This window comes from Lotus japonicus, chromosome 6 (assembly GCF_012489685.1).
Source record: "Lotus japonicus ecotype B-129 chromosome 6, LjGifu_v1.2".
Taxonomy (NCBI): Eukaryota; Viridiplantae; Streptophyta; class Magnoliopsida; order Fabales; family Fabaceae; genus Lotus; species Lotus japonicus.
In genome coordinates, this window is record NC_080046.1 from 4,905,604 (window position 1) to 4,920,962 (window position 15,359).

General features: G+C 34.6%; 1 protein-coding gene across 2 annotated transcripts; it reads left to right on the top strand.

Moving 5' to 3' along the window:
* The first annotated feature begins 3,321 nt into the window (after positions 1 to 3,321).
* LOC130724462 (receptor-like protein EIX2) lies at positions 3,322 to 14,233 on the top strand. 2 transcript variants are annotated; one of them, XM_057575691.1, is made up of 3 exons: positions 3,322 to 6,034; positions 9,340 to 9,457; positions 9,682 to 14,233. In XM_057575691.1, exons 1-2 carry the CDS (start codon positions 3,383 to 3,385, stop codon positions 9,448 to 9,450), a joined length of 2,763 nt encoding a protein of 920 aa, XP_057431674.1. In that variant the 5' UTR covers positions 3,322 to 3,382; the 3' UTR covers positions 9,451 to 9,457; positions 9,682 to 14,233. The 2 variants fall into 2 exon arrangements, with proteins under 2 accessions (XP_057431674.1, XP_057431675.1); XM_057575692.1 differs by lacking the exons at positions 9,340 to 9,457; positions 9,682 to 14,233 and adding an exon at positions 6,424 to 6,696 and having other exon boundaries at positions 3,323 to 6,034.
* Positions 14,234 to 15,359: the final 1,126 nt, after the last annotated feature.

Consider the following 15,359-nt stretch of genomic DNA (forward strand, 5'->3'; position numbering starts at 1 on the left):
CAAAGAATATGTTTAGGTTGGCTGTCGCGCACCACCGTCGCATAAGAAACATCCTTCTTTCTCATCCCCTGGTTCTGGCTCAAAGGATCTCTCCCATCCAAGTTGTTCGCTAAAGCCACCTTTGAGACCTTCGAAACCTTAGCAAATCTCGGTATGCTCACATGAAATTTTCGATCACCCATGATGATCTTATCCAACTGCCTTTCAAGCCTCCCAACATCCAGCACATCCAAGAAACAGACAAACCCAAAACGCCTTCCAACCCTATCCTTCTTCCTTGGAACGAAAACCTCCCACACCCTCCCCCACCGTTGAAACTCATGCCACAGATCCTTCTCCCCAAAAGAGTCTGAGAAGTTAGAGACAAAGAACAAAGTGGCATTTGATCGCCTCTCGTACCGTCGCCGCCCCGCCTCCTGATCACGCTCCTCTCCCTCTTGCTCACTCACTCATTTTCCCCCCTAATTAATTGCATAAAATATGGTGGTGGTAAAAGTCATAAATTATAAAGGACTATTTAGCCAACATTTATGAACAATACAACCTTGAAGACCTAGCGAAGATGCTACAACCATTACTTACCTTGGATTTTTGTTTGACGACAATTACTTTTGTACTATTGTTACCAGGCAGTCACACTACTTAATAAGGTTTTAATGAGGCCTCTTCCTTAGATCCTTCTTCTAAGGAGGGGGAGGGGGAGGGGGTGAGTTACTATTAGCATTTTTTCTGTTCTTTGTAATTTCTTCTCTTATTTCTTCACTTGTATTGGGTTGAAGTACCCCTTGTACTTCTCTTCAATATATTTAATTCATTGCCTATAAAAAAGCGTTACTTGAATATATGTCAAGCGAGTATGTGGTTTAGGTTTAATCCACGCTCACGATGATATGTACATTCATGCATCCAACTCATGAATGAATACGACACAATTTTGAACTGTCTATCTCATTTTGCATGGTTTTTAATTTTTATCTCTACCACCTTGTTTTTTTTTTTACATTTATCTCTACCATCTAATTTTTATAGTTTTGGTCTCTATTTTTAAAAATAATATAAATTTTCATTTTCATTTTATAATTAATATTTACTTCAACTCATATATGATATATAGCTAGCACTTAAAAGAATTTGTATCAGAAAATGTGAAACAATTACTTTTCATAGAATGATTTTTTATTTATTTATAAAAATAGCTAGTTAGAAATTAATCTAGTTCTTTCTCCTCTAGTGGGTACTCAAATTATTGTTTCCTCTTCTCTTGGGCTAGAGACTCTTCGGTTGAAAGATTTTCTAGCCGTTCCTTAGTTCATCTTTTTATTTGTTGTTAATTTTTCGATGCACAAAAACAAAGATCTACGTTAGAACAATAACACGAATACATAACAAAGTAGAGAGAAACACGCAAAAACCTTAATCACGCAGTTCAGTTAAATTGCCTACGTATGCGACTATTGAGCAACTATAGTTCCGTTTATTGATTCGTCCTGAAAGTAATAATTAGGGTTAAAATAGACATTTGTCAATGGTGTGAGTCGCATCTTGTCAATTGATCTATGTGGAAAATTGCAATTACTCGAAGTTTTTTGTTTGTTTTTTATGTATCCACAACAAATTGTTATGAGACTAGAGTAAATCTTTCTAAATAAATCACTTTTTATAAGCATCACTTGAGAGATTAAACCATATGTATAGTAAATATTTTAAGAAGTTCAACTATTATGCTTAGTTTGATAATTATTCAATTCGAAGTTATACTTAGATTTTGGACGGTACTAAAACAAATGTTACACGCATTTAGTCGAACTTTTTTTTTCCGAAATATTCATTTAATTCCTTAGTTTGCTGCGTGTACATGGTGCATCATGTTTTACGTAAGAGGAAGACCAAGTCAAATGTGACCTACGAATTGTAACATTGTACCGAGTCTATAAATGGAGACTACTTCCTGTTTCAAATTTAAAGTCATCTTGACTCATGAGGCACCATGTACATTCATGACAGTGGCAGAAATTTAGAGTCATGTCAAATCAATTTCTTTTGGTCCTTAGAAAAGTCCACGAGTATTTTATTATCTCTTAGAAAGTTAGAATACTCTCATAAGAAATTTATTATTGCAATTTTAAAAAGTTTAAAACTTAATTATTGAATTGATAACATATTATTTTCAAGTCTGTTAAGTTTAACTTTTAATTTTAAAAGATTATCTAAGTTCCTTTTATATTAGGATCATCTTTCTCTCTATTTCAAGTACCCATCTTGAACTTTCAAATCTTGATTCTTGAGACATACCGTGTAACAACATAGTAAATTACTTGAAACACAAACTCTACAACCACTTAACCACTTCATCATGGGGAACCACAACCGCCCCATAGCCTGTTCCACGCCCTCGAATACCACCATAGTGGCCATCTCTCCATCAACTATGCCGCTAAGTTAACTTTGTGACTGAAACACTAATTCTGTCACTACAGATTGGTCCAACTCCACCTCGTAACCATCGGAGTCAACATCCCTTATGCTGATCAAATTGAGTCACATTTAGTGTTGCCGAAACCCCAACCGTACTGCCATCGAGCCCAACCACCAATTCACCTCCCTTTTCGTGGTACCGGAGCCACCACGTGAAGACCCATTGCGTTGTCAATGAAAGAAGATGAAATCGTGAAATTGAAGCGTAGAGAAAAAGAGAAGATTAAACCTTTCATTGTTTTTTGGATCTTCGACGTTAACCAAACTGACAAACTCATATCTGCGTCGTCATCAAACCCAACCATCAAGCCAACACGACGAGACCCATCGCGTCGTCAACGATAGAAGATAAAGTCGAGAATTTAAAGAGTAAAGAAAGTGAAAGAGAGAAGACAAGAATGACGAGATCTGGAGATCGTGGCCGATGAACGAAGAACAAGAAGATTTTGACCGTCGAGAATTATTGAGGACAGAGAGAGCGAGATCATGGCCTGTGAATGAAGAGAGTGGTGGTATAGGTTCCGACGCTTAGAGCATTTTGGTGATGCAGAGGGGTTGGAATTTTGAAAACTATTACTTACAAATAATGGCAATCCTATTAATATTTAAATTTTTAAAGAAAATATAAATATAAATATATGAATGCTGACACAACATGTATGTTTTCTATTGGTACACATCATTTGGATTACCCATTAACTTAAGGTACGGCATAAGAAAATATAATAAACTAAAAACTTAACTATATTTAAAGTGAGAGTATTATACTCTTCATATATATTAATAATTAACATGAGAAGGTGAAAAAGTTTCCCCCGTGATAGTATCACGACCCTATAAGTAGTGAGCACCGGACAGCAGCAAACAACCAACAAAATTAAGTTCTTGCTCTCCAATCTAATTAACCATGTCCACTGTTAGCTTTTCACAATTTTCTATTGCCTTTCTTCTGTTCTTATCTACAACAACATTCCATAGTGGCATGTTCTGTACTAGTACAAATCTGCAGCTTCGTTGCAATGAGAGGGATCGTTCTTCACTGCTGCAATTCAAGCGTGGTGTCATAGACAGTTCCAACAAGCTCTCCTCTTGGTCCAATGAAGAAGATTGTTGTGCATGGAAAGGAGTTCATTGTGACAACATCACAGGCAGAGTCACAAGACTTGATCTAAATCAACAATACTTGCAAGGTGAAATTAACCTCTCCTTGTTTGATATTGAGTTCCTGAGCTACTTGGACTTGAGCATAAATTTCTTTAGTGGCATAACTCTTCCACCTACCTTCAACCAATCTAGTAAACCTGCTAACTTCTCTAATATTCAGTACCTGGACTTATCCTTCAATGATGATTTTCACATGGACAATCTTCACTGGCTTTCAAAACTTTCTTCCTTGAAATTTCTCAACCTCAGCGAAATTAACCTTGTAAATGAAACAAGCTGGCTTCAGTCCATGTCAATGCATCCTTCACTGTTAGAGCTAAGATTGGCAAGCTGTCAATTGACCAATATCAACCCATCCATCAAGTTTGTGAATTTTACTTCACTTGTGACTCTTGATCTCTCTGGAAATTCATTTCATTCTAGTTTACCTTATTGGTTGTTTAATCTCAGCAGTGATATCGCTCATGTTGACCTTAGCTTCAATTTTCTACAAGGTCAAATACCCAAGAGCTTGCTAAGTCTTGGGAAGCTTAAATCTTTAAGGTTGCATAACAATGAACTCAATGGATCCATTCCAGATTGGTTAGGGAAGCATGAAAATTTACAAAATCTGTTTCTATCTGAGAACTTGTTTCATGGCTCTATCCCTTCATCTCTAGGAAATCTCTCAACCTTGGTTGACTTGGGAATCAGCTCAGATTCCTTGAGTGGTAATCTTCCAACCAGTCTTGGACAACTCTTCAATTTGAAGAGTTTAAACATTGGAGGCAAATCCTTGTCAGGCGTTCTTTCTGAACAACATTTTTCCAATCTACACAATTTGGAGTCACTCATCTTGACTTCACCTTTTGCATTTGAGTTGGATCCTGAATGGATTCCTCCCTTTCAATTGGAAGTAGTAGGTTTGATCAATACAATCCTAGGTCCAAATTTTCCAGCTTGGATATATACCCAAAAGTCACTAGACTCTCTTGAAGTTTCTAAATCAACTATTACATCCATAAATGGAGACACATTTTGGAGATTTGTAGCTAATATTACCCATGTCAACATTGCCGACAACTTAATCAGTTCAGACTTGACAAACATCACCCTGAGCTCCAAGTTTTTATTTATGGTCAACAATAATTTCACTGGAAGGCTCCCACATATTTCTGCAAATGTCATCTATTTGGATTTGTCCCACAATTCTTTCTTTGGACCCATTTCCCCTATGTTTTGCCACAAATTGGGTAGGGAAAATAGCTTGGATTATTTGGACATATCATTCAATCTCTTATCTGGAGCTGTTCCTGATTGTTGGCAGTATTGGAGAGGTTTGTCTTTCCTTTTCATGGAGAGCAACAATCTAACTGGTGAACTCCCTCCATCCATGGGCTCATTTATTGATCTCATTGCACTGGATTTACACAACAACAGCTTATCTGGCAATTTTTCAGTGGATCTATCAAACACAACAAACTTGCAATTCATCAACATTGGAGAAAACAATTTCTCTGGAACTGTACCAGTGAAGCTTCCACATAGCATGGAAGTGATGCTTTTGAGATCAAACCAGTTTGAAGGTAACATTCCACCAGAGCTGTGCACTCTCTCTTCACTGTTACAATTGGATCTTTTCCATAACAAACTTTCAGGGCATATTCCTCCATGCATAAGCAACATTACCGGCATGGGTGGAGCGAAAAAAACGAGCCATTTTCCATTTGAATTCAATGTGCATAACAAAGGCCTTGAGTTAGAGTATACAGATTATGGACTATGGCGAAATCTTGACCTTTCAGCTAACAACTTATCAGGGGAAATCCCCCCAGAAGTTTTCAACCTTGTTCAGTTGAAGTCCTTGAACTTGTCTCGAAATCATTTAACAGGAAAGATACCAAGAGAGATTGGACACATGAAAAACTTGGAATCTCTTGATCTGTCCAGCAACAAACTCTTTGGAGAAATTCCTGTTACAATGTCTACCTTGTCTTTCTTGGAATTCTTGAATCTTTCAAACAATGGATTGGTTGGACAAATCCCAATAGGGACTCAGCTTCAGAGTTTTGATGCCTCCTGCTATGCTGGAAATCCTAAACTTTGTGGAATTCCTCTGCCAAAAAGCTGCATAGAAGGAGAAGGAGACAATGGTGATGATGATGAATCAAAGCAACATGGAGGAAACAATGATGATAATGCTTTTCAAAATTCACTCTACCTTGGTTTGGGTGTTGGTTTTGCTGTGGGATTTTGGGGGGCTTGTGGTTCTCTATTCTTAAACAGGGCTTGGAGGCATGCATATTTTCGATTCCTTAATCATGTTGTAGACCAACTTCATGTGTTTGTGGCCCTCAAATTAAAGCTTAACCGATTTAGTGGATCACCAAGAAGGCAAGAACTTCCAACTGATCAAGTAAGTAAAAATATAATTATGTTCTTTGTCGGTACTTTTATTAGAAAATGATCTATATCTTCTTTTCATGTGATATGTCACCACCATATTACACATGATGATCATCCGCCCATTTTAGTATGTGTTTGAATTTCCGTATAACTTAATGTCAAATTTGGTGAAATTCTACTTCTTGATTTATGTACTGGGGTTTGTGTTTTTTTGTTTTGTTTGAGTCACCAATCACTAAAACATTGTTAATGAGTTGATAATGTGAACCGTATTATATCTTCTTTTTCTTTAATTTTTTGGAATAATTTATTTAGGCTTTTGAAGTATGGTTTTGCAGTTAAAAATGGAAGTATGCAGTTTGTTTTTCCTTCTATAGTCTCATTTGACTAATTTTGCAGACCTTCACAGAGCGCTTCTCAAGTAATTAAGAGTGCATCCCATATTTTTATGGAAAGCTTGAAGATTCAAAGCATTGGTATTTAGTCTGGGACTATATTCAAAATAAAAGATAGAATGAGACCTTTGTCAAGTTGCAGTGGCATTTATGATCTATATTAGTTCTGAATTTAATATAATATAGATTTTGGACCTGTTAAGGAAAGTGTGTAAACATTCCATATTTCATGTACTGGCCATGTGAATAATAGGATATGTCTTTTTCTTTGGTTAAATTGTTAGGCTACTCTTTTTGTCACAGAGGAACAATACATTAGCAAATTCAGACAGATCGAAACGGGATGACACTGGAATGAGGCAGATTTCAAACATAAAAAAAAGAAAGATCCTTTATAGGCAGCTTGGTTTAGCCAATCTATCTATATATATTAGAAAAGAACAACTTCTAGCCTGACGTGTCGCTCTCACAGGCCAAGTTAGTGACGTGTCGCTCCCAGATTAATTCTCACATAATATTTTACATGTAAGCTCTTTCTCCTTGGCCCCACTTGCCACATGTGCCCTGATTTTTCCTTACCTTATTTCTCCTTAATAAAAAAATACATTTTTAAATTTTAGATTTGATTAGGATTTAGGTTTTTTTTATTTCTTGATTTTATCTTAATTTATTTTTGATTTATTTTTAGAGTATTAATTAACTTTTGTGGTATTTTTATTGAATTTTCGGATTTTTAATTAATTCCGGATTTTATGAGTTTTTATTGTGATTTTCTAGATTTTGATAGTTTTTATCTATTTTTATTTAGTACATTTTTAAATTTTAGATATGATTAGGATTTATGTTGTTTATTTCTGTATTTTATCTTAATTTATATTATTATTTATTTTTAGAGTATTAATCATTTTTTATGGTATTTTTATTGAATTTTCGGATTTTTAATTAATTTCGGATTTTATGAGTTTTTATTGTGATTTGCTAGATTTTGATAGTTTTTATCTATATTTATTTAATACATTTTTAAATTTTATATCAATATATATATTACTCCCTCCGTCCCTAATTATAAGCTAACATTGAGACTTTTTTTGTGTCACTAAATATAAGCTAACCTTGCAAAAGTTAATATTTCTTTCCATATTCACCCTTGCATTTATTGGTAGTGGAGCACCACCATTAGTAGTACAATGATGAAAAAGTGTTATCATAAATAGGGGTAAACATAGAAAGTTGTACATTTTTTTTGAAAACCAATGCATCAATTAAGGCTTTCTTAATAAGTGTGATTTTTACAACTTTAGCTTATAATTAGGGACGGAGGGAGTAGAAAAGAAGAACTTCTATTAGGCAGATTTAGTGACGTGTCATTTTCACGTTAATTCTCATGAAAAAAAATTCCACGTGTCATTTTCAAGTTAATTTGCATAAAGAAATACATTTATAAATTTTAGATTTGATTAGAATTTAGGTTGTTTATTTCTTGATTTTATCTTAATTTATTTTTGATTTATTTTTAGAGTATTAATTAATTTTTATGGTATTTGTGTCATTTTCACGTTAATTCTCAGAAAAAAAATTCCACGTGTCATTTTCAGGTTAATTTGCATAAAGAAATACATTTATAAATTTTAGATTTGATTAGAATTTAGGTCGTTTATTTCTTTATTTTATCTTAATTTATTTTTAGAGTATTAATTAATTTTTATGGTATTTTTATTGAATTTTCGGATTTTTAATTAATTCAAAATTTTATGAGTTTTTATTGTGATTTGCTAGATTTTGATAGTTTTTATCTATATTTATTTAGTACCTTTTTAAATTTTAGATTTGATTAGGATTTAAGTTGTTTATTTCAGGATTTTATCTTAATTTATCTTATTATTTAATTTTAGAGTATTAGTTAATTTTTATGGTATTTTTATTGAATTTTCGGATTTTTAATTAATTCAAGATTTTATGAGTTTTTATTGTGATTTCTAGATTTTTGTAGTTTTTATCTATCCTTATTTAGTAGCTTTTTAAATTTTAGATTTGATTTAAAAGATTTGTCCTAATTATCTAAGATTTACCTAGATTACTCCTTACTAAATTTATTTCATCATGATTTAAATAGATTATTAATATCTGAAATTTTTTTTCATAAAATTTTAAAAGATTAAAAATACCTTAAAAATTAATTAATAAAAACTACCAAATCACAATAAAAAATCATAAAATCCTTAATTAAATAAAAATTCGAAAATTAAATAAAAATAAAATAAAATTTAATTAATACTCTAAAAATAAACTTTTTTTACGTAAAAATTTATTTCCATAACAAATCTTGAAACCATGTTTTCAAATTTAATTTTAAATTTGAGAAAATTTTCATAAAATATTAAAATCTTAAAAGATTTGGCTTAATTATCTAAGATTTACCTAAATTGCTCCTTACTAATACTGCATCAGTCATCTCCTCCCCTACATGTCTCTACTGTGAACCGGTTGACATGGAGGAAAAATGAGGAAGATTACTCGAGTATGCAACTTGCTTAATGTGGTGTTGATAATTGTGTAAGTTGATAATTGTGTAAGTGTTTGACATAAATGTTTATGCTTCGCTTCCTAAAGGTTTTTTTGTTGCTGAATTTGATTGACCTAATTAGTGAGCACTATATTTGGTAGTGTTGATTCAATTCCTAAAAGCATATATTTGTTCATTGTTCCCTATTTTGTGATTGTTTTGTTTAATTTCATATATGCTTTAGTATTTGTTGGTGGTCTCTAGGTTGCTTCCATATCTCTTAAATAAACTAATGTTGTGATGTTTTCTCTTATGCAACCCTTATTCTGAATGTTCTTAATCGGCCAATTGATAGCAGACTTACATGCTTTTATCCTTCCCATTGCAAGTTTATTTAATTGCATCATTGTCTTCCAGTTTTGGCTGTCAAAACTTCATCTACAATGTCAGCATCATGAAGGCAGAGAAACTCTTTCAGAAGAAGGGACGTCCAACAAATTTGACCCAGGATCCCAATTAAAGAAATGAGATTTAGGTAAGATACTTATTCATATGATTGCTTTCAATTCTAGATTTTGCTATTTTTCTTATTAATTAATAGCTTTTTTTTGTTGTCAATTGTAAATCGCTTTTAGACATAGCTATAGTCTCTTTTATTTTGTTTTACTATCTCAATACTGGAAGCTTTTTTTTTAATTAGTACATGGGTTAAAATTCTAAATTTGCTTAACTAAAGGTCTGATTCTATTTGATTTTCAGGCAGTTTCCTATTTGGCTCAAGAATGTTTGGGGTTATGGTCCGGGAACTGCATCTTTATACCTGTCACATCCATGGGTATTAGTTGTACTCATAGCTGCATCTTTACAACTCATAAGTTACATTTAGTTTGGCTTCATAACTTATACTTGAACTTTAACACAGTTAATGAGCTGAATGAAAAGGGAATGTGGATAAGGAGAATGAATCATATAAAATTTCCTTATTTTCATTCACCAATTTATGGCCTTTGTTCTTGCTATCTCATTTCTTGCTGATAAATTTATAACTACTGATTTGTGTTGATTTTAGATCTTAGAATTATTAATCTGATCAAATAAATAACTTTTCTAGCATGTGGTTCATTATACTTTTCGTCTCCATTTTTTTACTGCAATTCTTGATCTGATGTGGAATGGGGTTAGGATATAAGATTGGTGGCAGAATGAACAGTTCTTGGTTCATATAATGAGGATAGGGACTTTGCTGAGCTCTATGGACATCACTTCTCATCCCAATTTTAGGTAAGGGAAGAAATTAATTATAGTCTTCATACATTCTGATTGCTTAGTATAAAAAGATTATTAACTCTTATCCGGGTTTTATGGACTTGCATGTCTGCTGCTGACATTTTTTTTTGGTAATTCAATTGTTTTCCACTACCTAAACATTATTTCGAAAGAAGAGAATAATATATAAATAACAATAGAGTCATTACACCACGGCATCAAAAGCTAAACTAGAGAACAAACGGCACAAAACTGCCAGCAAAAGAAAGGAAAGTGCCAATAAGGCAAAGACTACTAGCTACTAGGAACTGAAATGAAAACAGAATGTAGCAGATCCCCAACAGCATAGCAGCAATGATTTTCAGAAAACGAGTGCACCGAAACCTTGGATAAAATGCCCTATATTCCACTTCAGATCACCTCACTAAAACAGATAAAAAATGCATCAAACCAAAGCCATATTGCAACATCAGACATAAACCTGATTGCTTGTAATAATGTCTCAATGTAGCAGCTCCCAAACTGTAAAGTGGCAAAGAAATACATGAAATCTGCACCAAAAAACTTGGACCAAATGCCATATATTTCACTTCAGATCACCAACTCTGTACAGCCCAATAACCGAAAAGAAAACCGGTAAAAAATGCCTCAGACAGAAACCAGATTGTATTCAGACAGAAAGCCAGTGAGAAACCAGCTAGTCAATGATTGTATTCAGTTCCTCAACATAGCCCAGATTTCAGTTTGTCTAGAGCACCCTGTCTTAGCAAGATAATCAGCCAAATGATTTGATTCTCTTCCAAGGCCTATTAACCTTGTTATTGACCCATCCTACAGCTAGTGCAGAATCACTCTCTATTAAGATGTGCCTCAACTGAAATTGGTGACAAAAAATGAGAGCATGAAGGATTGCTTTCACTTCAGCCTCATAAGCCCAAAGGTCCCCAGTAGCTTTAGAAAAAATACCTCTGGTTTGGCGTTCTGAATCCTTAAGAATGCCTCCAATGCCACTCCTTCCCGGCATACCATGTGAGGAGCCATCGACATTGAATTTAAGAGACCCCGCGGGTGGTGGAGTCCAATGATTGCTGCGACTTCTAATCTTTGGAGGTTTCAATCTAATCTCCACAAAATTCAGTAGGAAATCGCTGCAACTGTACGGGCACTCCCGCCACCAAGCTTTAATCCACCAAGCAATCCGAGAAATGTGCAGGTCCCATAACTGAAGAATGATGAACCGTTGTCTCTTTACCACACCAGTGACCACAAAAGAGTTCCTTTTCCACAGTGTTAATAATCCTCCAGCTGCTCCAATTGCAAAGACAGCTTCACATTCCATGTCCATTGATCTGGACCATTCTTGGATTTCCCTTTCTCTGACTGAGTTCAATTTAGATTCCTGAATTAATAAAACTTCTGGTCTGAGTTTGCTGACGGCTTGCTTCACCACCTTTCTCTTCAAGGACCTTCCTAGTCCTCTCACATTCCAGGTCACCCAAGCCCTTGACATATTGACCCTGGAAACGGACCCACACCTCTGATTAGTGTCTAGCAGCAATTTGAGAGGCGATCCCTTTCATCACCTCCACATCACTACAATCATATATCAAGCCGAGTCTCTTTCCCATCAACATAGCACTCTTAGCTCTTGTCATAATCCCCTGTGGCTGCTGAAATTCAATAGGGAGCACCATCAATTGGTTATCTGCCGCAGGAAGAGGGGGAGGAGAAGGCGCGAGGATGGGTGTTGTCGCCACATGGGCCAGTTTCCCTTTCTTCTTAGAGCTCCCTTTTGGTCGTCCCCTGGGTCTAGGAGAATGCGTGGATGGAGTCAAAGGTATCTGAGAAGTGGGTAACAAAGGAAAGTTGTCAATCTCTTGTGCATCTGCAGGAGTCTTCTCAAAATCTGACTAAATTCGGCTTGACCCGTATTTCTCCACCCAACACGAAAGGTTTGTGTTTGTGTGTGCTTCTGTAGCCAAATTTTCCATTTGGGGCAGCTTCTCGGGTTGGGCCTGGGCAAGTGGCCTCCAATCCAAAAAAGCATTATCAATACCTCTTATCAAAAAATAGTGGTCCCCATTCGAATTACCCTGTACCCTTAACAACCTCGTTGACTCTAAAATGTCTCTTTCACAAGAGTAGAGAAAGTCAAGACAGAGGCTATACATAACATCCCACCTTCCCAACATTTCCACTTCAAGAAAAGTACAGCCCTGTTTTTCCAAAAAGATGTGGTTCATTCTCTTATTCCAAGTTATCTCCCAAACTTCCTCCTCAGATGAGAATGGTGCCAAATTTCTATCTAGTCTCGTGATCTCTTCAGCCTCGTCACTTATTGGTTGGCATAGAAGTGTGTCAGAGGTCATGTTCACAGCCCCTGTTTCTGTAACCCTAGGATCTCCATCAATTTCTTCCGCCTCCATGGTTGTGTCATCACCCTCTGCCGTTTCTGCAACCCAAGAAACTCCTTCAGCCGCTTCAGCAATCGTCTCTGAATTTTCTGTTCGAGAAGGGGATGTAAACCCCGATTCCTCTGCCGTTTCAAAGGGCGGATCACTAGGCTTATAACTTGAGTCCATCTCCAGTGCCACTTTAACCACCGTTTCATCAATTTTCACGTTAATGGAGCAGTTTTCAAAGGTGGGAGCTGATGAAATTATAAGCATTCTTGCTTTATCATATCGAAGGTGCTGTTCTGTTTCTTCATCTATGCACACAAAAGTGCCAAATAACCCTGCGATGTTAGAAAAGAACTCAACATTCCATGCCACTAGTGGTACCTTATGAACTGTCACCCAGATATAGTGTCTGGTTGGAATCGAATTTGTTGGTGAAGCTTCACCAATCCACTCAAATTTGTGGGCTAGAAAATCACCTCCTTTCCGTAAAAACGACAGCATCTCCTCTCTGTTAATGAATTCCAACACAACTTCCTTAGCACCCAAGGATTTAATTTTCGTTTGAGACCAACCTTTGGATATTAAGAAATTTTGTAAAGCACCCACGTTACGCACTCCTCTGATAGAAGCCACTGCCATTCTCCCTAGTCGATCATGATCCTCCTTCTTTGTGCTATAGCAACATGAATAATCATTTATTACTGGGACCGCATGCTCTGTTTTGCGTCTCCATTTTCGTTTTCCATGTTGCCTAGTAATTAAATTGGGAGTAATCGGCTCAGGGTGGTTCTTTCGAGCAAATGTCGAAACAGGGTTGTGTTTGCCTGCATAAGGAACTCTCGCCATCTCCACCGAAAGTATAACCCCATATCATAGAACCGAACAAAACCAAATTTCGTTTTCCTACCCTGTTTAATGGTGCGTTGGACAAAAATCCCAGCCAATCTCCCCCATCTGCTAAAAGCTAACTTCACCTGATTATATGTTGTTTCCACCGACAGACCATCGACAAACAGTGTGAAGGTGGATTGTTCACGATTCCTTGCATATTGATATTTAACACTGCTGCGAGGTCTAAACTCTCTGTCAGAAGCATTCCTCCTTGACGGTTCCGCCGCAAAATCCTGTCTCCATGCTTCCTTGCCTCTGGTTGTATCCACTCGCAGCCTTTGTTTAGCTAGAGAGAAGTTGGAGCCCTTCTCTCTAGGAGCCATTTATTGAATTATGCTATACATCAACTAAAACATTATTTCATTGTTCCTCTCAATCTGTTTTGTCCATCTCACATGTGCAATGTAAGCTCTTGCTTGGTTTGCAATTTGGTTTTGTATTTTTTTCTATAACAGATGCATCATCTTGCACAATTTAAGATCATTCCCAATGTTGTAGAGTAAAAGAAAGACATTGATGCTCACAACTACCAAAGAAGCATGACGATGATTGATGATATGTGATGAATTTGCAAGAAATGGAGCATGAGTTCTACACCAAGAATAGTATAAAATGTGTTATTCTAAATACAGTTGGTGACTACTATACAGCTCTAAAGGATCACACTTCTTGATAAATGGTGGAAAAAAAGAGCATGTAAAGATCAATGTTTGTTGTAATGATGTTTCAAAGTGTTGCCACCTATGTATAAGTAAATCCTTCTCCTATTTTGACATGTGTTACACTGAAAATTTTAAAATCTTCTTTTTAACTTTAGAGATTTTTTTATGCATATGTAACGTGACATATTCTTTTATATAAAAAGTATCATTATATTTTTTTTAAACAATCATATACTCTAAACTAATTGATTGATATTGTGTTAAATTACAAATAAAATCAAATGAGATACCAACCGAATGCATTCAGTTATAAATGGAGAGGAGAAATTTCTGCACCAAAATTTTATTACCAAAACAAATCTATGTTGGCTAATTTAAAAATTTTAAATATGAGAAACTTTTTCATAAAATATTAAAATCTTCTTTTCAACTTTAGAGATTTCTTTATGTATATGTAACGTGAGATTTTATTTTATATAAAAAGTATCACTATATTTTTTTAAACAATCATTATATTCTAAACCAATTGATTGATATTATGTTAAATTTCAAATAAAATCAAATGGGATACCAACTGAATGCATTCAGTTATAAATGGAGAGGAGAAATTTCTGCGCCTAAAATTTATTGCCAAAACAAATCTATGTTGGCTAATTTGAAATCTATGCAAAATTATTTTTGTCGGTTTAAGGTTCGTAAATTTTGTACAAAATCTGATATATTGCTATTTTATGACTTCAAATAAACAAAATGATGTCATATTTTATGATTTATCTTTCACAACCCTAATTTGTGCTACTATCACATTCTTTTTTCCCATGATTAATATGTGTTTATCATCTGCTTTATTATAATTGTTCTTACATTCTTAGTATGTTAAATTTTTTATAATTTAAAATATGATCGATGTATCAAATACAATAGACACATTTTTTTTTTCATGATTAATATGTGTTTATCATCTGCTTCATTAAGATTTTTCTTACATTTTTAGTATCATAAATTTTTTTATAATTTAAAATATGATCGATGTATCAAATACAATAAACATATTCCCCCGTGCAACGCACGGGTAAAAAGAACACTAGTGCACTTTTAAATAGATGAAATGTTTCTAATTTATATCTGAAATCTTTTAGTTATATAATAATAGAAAAATAAAAATATGATACATATAAATATTATTATAGATTAATACTAGTTTTTTGAAATTATT

Excerpts from the sequence above, each read along its gene's own strand:
- LOC130724462 (XM_057575691.1), top strand. The coding sequence starts at position 3,383 with ATGTCCACTGTTAGCTTTTCACAATTTTCTATTGCCTTTCTTCTGTTC. Across the intron at positions 6,035-9,339 it reads AAGAACTTCCAACTGATCAA|TTTTGGCTGTCAAAACTTCA; the intron begins GTAAGTAAAAAT and ends ATTGTCTTCCAG.